This window comes from Austrofundulus limnaeus, unplaced genomic scaffold (genome assembly GCF_001266775.1).
Source record: "Austrofundulus limnaeus strain Quisiro unplaced genomic scaffold, Austrofundulus_limnaeus-1.0 Scaffold14, whole genome shotgun sequence".
In the NCBI taxonomy this organism is placed as follows: domain Eukaryota; kingdom Metazoa; phylum Chordata; class Actinopteri; order Cyprinodontiformes; family Rivulidae; genus Austrofundulus; species Austrofundulus limnaeus.
In genome coordinates, this window is record NW_013952416.1 from 2358607 (window position 1) to 2365571 (window position 6965).

At 37.2% G+C, this 6965-nt stretch overlaps 1 protein-coding gene across 1 annotated transcript in view; it reads right to left on the reverse strand.

Annotated features, from left to right (window-relative positions):
* The window catches only part of ipo11 (importin 11), a gene marked incomplete in the record, with an annotated part of 131874 nt that overhangs the window by 45577 nt on the left and 79332 nt on the right, over positions 1–6965 (reverse strand). The window contains 4 exon segments of the mRNA XM_014002678.1: positions 622–735; positions 1086–1181; positions 4845–4925; positions 5019–5098. Coding sequence (XP_013858132.1) covers positions 622–735; positions 1086–1181; positions 4845–4925; positions 5019–5098 — 371 coding nt within the window.

The window sequence follows — 6965 nt, forward strand, 5'->3', positions numbered from 1 at the left end:
ATTAAATGAAATAAACATTTGAAATATATGAGTTTGTATGTAATGTATGAATATAATATACAAGTTTCACTTTTTAAATGGAATTACTGAAATAAATCTACTTTTTCATGATATTCTAATTTTATGACCAGCACCTGTATGCTTCTACTATGCTTTTTATGTTGTGATTTTATGTGCTGTATAAATATTGTATGTTATATCAGTTGGACACCAGGAAGATTAGTAACCATCTTGGTGGAAACTAATGGGAATCCTAATCAATAAACAAACAATAAACAATACTGTGTCACAAGGTCAGCAAAAATCCAATTTTTGTTCCTGTTTTGTTCTTATAAATTAAAACACACACGTTTCAATCTGCACATTACAATAAACAAACAGTTAAGACTTTATCTAAAAATAAACAAAATAAAAATGGCAACATCAGAATTTCACAGTGGAGGAAGCAGAGTCAAGATTTCAAGGCCTGAAAATGTCTCCCCATTGTAATTCCCTGGCTCATTACTTTCAGCCTCGATCAGAATGACTCCTTTTTAACAGCCACTTTGTCTCGCGGAGACATTTAGAAACATTGGTGCTGAGGTGACAGAAGTGAAGGGCAGACATCAAGCCAAGCCTCACCTCCTGGTTGCATTCAGAAGCCATTTGTGTGAGCAGGGAGGAGAAGAAGCTGGAATTCTGGAGCAGCACACGACCCATGATGCCAAGGTAGGTGGACATCACCACCGGATATCGCTGTGCAACACACACATAATCACACAATCCAATATAAAAGCCACTTGCATGAGCCTTTAAAATAAAACAGGACATTAAGTTTGACAGGGAATTATAAAAAAGGACTTTTGACGCAGCAAAATCCTACAAAGGTCACCTATATTCTCTAATTCCTCTAAGTGATCATGCAGTTTTTACTAAACTTATAAGGACAGAAGCAGAATACTGCATGACAAAGAATCATTTCAAGGAAAACCTCTTAAGTTTGGTTAAACTGGAATACGCACCACATATAACATGAAATATCCTAACATTTGCTTTTCTTGCAGTGTATATAACTGATCCATACGTGTGAAGGACATACAACTCACCTCGCCATCCACTATACCTCGGAAGACAGCTGGCAGAAGGGGCTGAAACATGTGAGCTCCCAGTATGGGGCTAACCTTTAAAGCTATTTCAACCACCTGCAGAGACACAAGGAGAGGGAAGATGGAGGACACTCATGAAATGCAGCAAAGAGAAAATAGACAAGAGAAACAAGCACAAAGGTCATTCATAGGATGATGTAAAAAAAAGGTCAAATATATTGAAACATTGGAGGTTTATTTAAGGTCTAAGCTACAGTAAATAGCAAGCATTACTGGTCATTTTTGTTTAACACATAGGTTTGATCTGCTCTGTGTTAGACATTAAAAATGAAATGAAGTAAACTTCATCTAGGCCTACATATGGCAACAGATAAAAATTACTAGCGCCGTGGCCCCCACTTTGAAAAACACTGCTTCACACCACAGGGGGTGTTTTTTTTCCTTTTATCAAAAGGTGTAGTCATGTCAGATGATCAGGAACCAAATACATCTTATCCAATGTATCCATGATTATACTGTTCACATGAGTAAATGTCATGTGAACAGGGGGAAGTTGAAGAAATTTATTTAGTCATTTAGAAAATGATTTTAAAAGCACCACACCATATTCAAAGTTTTCCTTTTTAAGTATTGATTTTTACAATCTAGTGTTTGACTATTGTTATGTCTTGATTAAAATAGGTTTAGATACATGCCTGAAACACCATCACAACACATAAAAAACCATTAATYAAATATTAAGGAAAGGATGTCTGTACGAGTGTCAGCGCTTCAGCCGTAGGCCTGTAGTGGGCGTACCAGGCACTGAAGAAACATGTACCATATTTTTCGGACTATAAGCCATGACTTTTTTCCTGAACTTTGAACCATGTGGCTTATACTCCAGTGCGGCTTATACGTGGATTATTTTCTTCAGCCACCAGGGGGCTCTTATGCTCCATTTGCTTCAACCACTCGCTTCAAAAAAAGAAAGAAAAAAAAAGGAAAAAGCGATCGCTTTCAGAACCGACTGTTGTACCAGGAAGCAGCGATTTTAAGATAATCAATGGCCAAAAACTCATAAAAGGGGATAAAACAGACATTTTTTCACGGTGGAATCTGACTGATAAAAACTTTGGAGCTTAATCCAGGACCAGTTTGAGGATAAACGTCGAGTGAAGAGCCGCRGACTTTTTTTTTCCACATTGCACTCCCCGGGGAAGGAATCCCATGTAGTGACGTATGCTGGAGCAGGAGGGGTTTCCCAGCAGCTGGGCTCTGGGTTTCTCGGGGGAACTATGAAAGGTCAGTGCGAAAACAAACGCCGAACAACCATGTGACGGCGCRTCGAACGGTCGACAGCCGAGCGACCATACTGCCAGCTTAGCCAGAGGTGTAGCGCCATTTTGTTTTAGCTAGTAGCAGACACGACTCGACAGATCTTCGACAGACACGATATTGGACAGTATGCGGGCCCACATCACGGATTCGGTGAAAGCAGCCATCAAGAAAACAAACTCAATTCCTGCTGTTATTTCTGGAGGTAAAACAAAGTTTTTGCAACCCCTGGACATCAGTGTGAATCGTGYATTTAAAGCAGCACTCAGGGGTGAATGGGAGGCTTGGATGACTGACGAGGATAAATCATTCACAAAAACTGGCCGAATGTGAAGAGCGTCATTTCCTGATGTCTGCCAGTGGATCCTAACAGTGTGGAGCAGAGTGAATGAGTCCACCATCATCAATGGGTTCTGAAAGGCTGGACTGCTACGTGAAGAGGACACCACAGCTTCAGAGCCAGCATTATCCCGGGAGGACAGCGACACAGAAAGCAGCACTGAACAGATACCGCTGTGTGACGCAGCTTTTCTCAGCTTGTTTAACTCCGACACTGAAGAGAAGGACTTCGATGGTTTCAGTGCRCCAGAGGATGATGAATGAGACGTTTTGTTGGACCAGAAACTGTTAAAGAAAACTACCAAAATAAGGTCAGTTAAATGAACCAAATTCCTCCTAACTTTAATTCCTAAAGGTTTGCTTTTTATGTTTTGATGTTGAATTCACTTTTTTGACGACAATTTTGGGTGTACTGGTTTTTTTTATATTAGGGGTGCGGCTTATAGTCCGGAGCGGCTTATATGCTAATGTTCGCGGGTTTTTTTTTTAAATGGCGGGTGCGGCTAATAGTCCGGTGCGGCTTATAGTCCGAAAAATACGGTATATATAGACCGGGACTTCCGGTTTTCATTCAGCGTTGGTTTCATGCCTGCACAGAGAGCATTAAACCACCATTCACTCCAGTCACTGGTGTTGTATGGTCCTTCTCTTGACATTTTAATATCGTCAACATTCATGTGGTTTCGTCACGATTTCAGTTAACGAACACTAAATTTTCTTACAATACCACACTGTAAATCTGGACCCCATGAACACAAATGCTGTGACAGAATAGAACAAATAAAAGGCCTTTTCTCGGTTGGTACTAACTCCCAAAGCTCAGTGCTGCAATCCTGGCTCAGAGGCTGGAACGCCAACAAGGCAACATGATCCTAGCTGATAATCTAAGATAATCTAAATTTCAAATGTTAAACAAATGCTACAGAAATTATATGTGAGGAGAGTTTCAGCCCTGCAGATAGAAATAAAAATAAAATAACTTTGGGATGTTTTAAAGTCTGGTTGCAATGATTGGTTGAACAACCAGCCATTTCAGAGCTTATCAATTTCTCGAAGAAATGTAAACTAATTACTCTGATCCTTATGTTGTCAGGGGGGCTATGTGCTATGTAGACATTATCATTTAGTGGTTCTCCTATCCCCAGACTAAAGAATTAGCTGAAGCCAGATGTGCAATAATTCCAGCAGGCTTAAAGCTTTGTGGGCTTATGGCTATTCTGCTTGCACACAGTTGAGCTGTTCAAACAGAACATAGGATACAAACCCAGACAATAATAATAGGATCACCACTCTAAGAGGATCTTTATACCAAAGAGAAAAAAGATTACATTATTAATTTTTCATACCTCTAACATAGTAAATAAAATTGGTGTAATTTCTGATACTTTTCTTCAAATCAAATAAAAGAGAAAATATAAAACAACTCAATTCTAAGAAGAAATAAAAATGTTTTAGATTAAGCTTTTTTGGTATTTTCGTTTGTCGTGCTGTGGTCAAATTTCTTGCCAAACGATAGCTCTCTGAGGACTGCAGCAACACTCTTTTTACTGCAAACTCATTTTAATATTTTGACTTGTGTCTGTGCTTCAGAGAGACAAATTACAAAACGATCCCAAACAAATGAGTGTGATTTGATAACTTAACTGCACTTAATCAAGAAAAAATAAAGAAGCTCTTTAAACTGCAAAACACATCAAACAGCAGCAACTTTAATCATCAACTATTCTGAAAGTTAATTTCTAAAGTTTAAAATATTTACTGTGAATAGCCTTGTTGACATCTCCTCAGAAACAGAATTTGTTTTTATTTTTTATTTTTATCAGAGAAGGAAAGCGAGCTCTTTGATGTAGCTTATGTAGAACCCCTTCTGGAATATCAAGGCTGCTCTTAAAGATTGGTTCAGAGGTAGAGCTGGTGCTGTGTTCTGCATACAGTTTCTTTTTATCTGAGGACCTGATCATCATCTGAACAAAGACAAATCAAGCAAGTCACAAATGTGGAACTTAAGAAAAGAATAAAGAGATGAAACCCAGTTGTGTGCAATATTGTAGAAAACAGAAAGAAGCTGATTTGGTGTGAATGAGGTCAGGAAGTAAGGCGTACCTTAAGCACTTGGACCTGTCCTTCATTTGTGATGTCCTTTAGCAGACCACAAAAGCATCGACACAACGATTCCCCATAATTCTGAAAAAAAAAAAAAATATATATATATATATATAATAAGTTGATACGGCGCGATTAAACCTGTATTACAATAAGTATGTGTGTTTCTCTCACCTGCAGGAAATCTGTGGCAGACAGGTAAATGTAGGCATTAACAATCTGAAAACAGGTACGAAGATTCTCGGAGCTCAACTCTGAAAGAAAACATTTAAATGTCACACAAGTAACTTGCTAGTTTGAAAGAAAAATATTGTTTGACATTGAGTGGAAACATGAAAAAAAAATGTTGTTCAAAAAAATGTTTTAATATGTTTTGCAGTTCCTGAATTTCCTTTGTTCTTATTTATTTTTTTAATTAAAGAAAAGATTTAACAAAAACGTATTTTTAAAAAATTTGAATAAAGTAATTAAACTTGAGGAAATTCTGGGCAATTTCTAAATAAATAAATGTTAAAACAGAAAATAAATACTGCTGAATGAAGTTCTTTAATCAGTTCAACATAAACAAGAAGGTAATGATGCAACAAATGAACACTTGCAGCAACAGCTTCACAAGCCTACAAGAAAGTTCAAGTGGCTCCTTAGCTGCCAAAACGAATAGAGAGGGTGTGAGGACCCTTTAAAACGAAGTGCATCTAAATTATTAAGCATGCTCTAAGATCATTATCCCGGCTTTTTAATTTCTTCTGCTTTGTCTCTGCCTTTTCTTTTGAGCTCTGCTGTCCAAGTTCATGTTAACACAGTGAGTGGATGCTCACAGATTAGTGCTGGATGGGACATGGATTTGCTCTGAGTCAAATATCTGTGAAGTATTTAAACACACCCTGACATCACAGAGACTCACAAAAGCACAGACTCAAAGGTGATTAGTAGCAAAGGAAAATTCAAACAGGATTAAAAGCAACAGCAAATACAAAACGTGAGAGGACAACAGTGTTTCTTTATAAAACACAAACACTTACAGTCAGAACATTTCATCATTACAAAAAGAACACACACTCAAGCAAGAGTAGCCTAAATAAAACCCAACTACAAATCACTTTAAACATTTGGTAGTGATGCGTAGAGATATAAAATGCCCTGTAGGCAACAGAAACTCCATGCTGGATGGTGGAGTGCACAAACTTGACTTTTGTGTGTTTACATGCACCAGTCTCAGACCAGTACAGTACTATGGCTCTACAGTAAATGTTATTTCACTCTTGAACCATCAGTTATGCAATAATCACAAGTGGATGCTCAGAGAGATGTTAGTCAAAAACAATGAGTGATGTTATATACTGTACAGAGTCTGAGTGCRATCAAATGCTCACATCTAAAAACTGGTGCTGAGGGTGAGAAAAATAGATTACAGTTTAGTTTGCCATGCTAAAAATCTGTTTATTTTTTATAAAACACAATGAGCAAAATGAGAGAAAATTACAAATGAATACAACAAATAAAGTAGGGTCCAGTTTAGAAATAGAATATAGATATAAATTTGAATGATGTTAGAAATGTAATAAAGAAAAAGCAAAACATAAAAGGATAAATACACTGAAGCTTAAACATGCACATTAAAACAAAGTAAAAGACAGTGGTTCAGCAGAGCTCAATGCCTACAATTTTCAACATGCTTGTAGGTAAAATGTTTACAAAGAAGTGAGAGCTGAGAAAGAAAACTGAGATGTCACTGAAAATAAGTGATGCTAAGAAAGATGGATAAAAAGGAACTGACACATCTCCATCCTGACAAAAACAAAACTTTACATCTGGTGCAGAAACCAGACCTTAYGGAATCTGCACCTACAACAAGAACATATTCATGGATAGTTTTAAGGTAATACAGGCTGACAGGAGACAACTCTTTAAAAAATTGCTACCTTTATAAAAGCTGATGGTGTTGCTAACACCTAATCTGATAAAAAAATAGCACTTGCATAGACACAAGTTTAGAAACCACAGATGCATCTTCAAGATACAGTTAATTTGACAACAGAAAATATAACTGAAAGGGTGAAAATTAAGCTATTATGTTCTTATTATTATGTTTTAATGTATTTTATATACACAGTATATTTA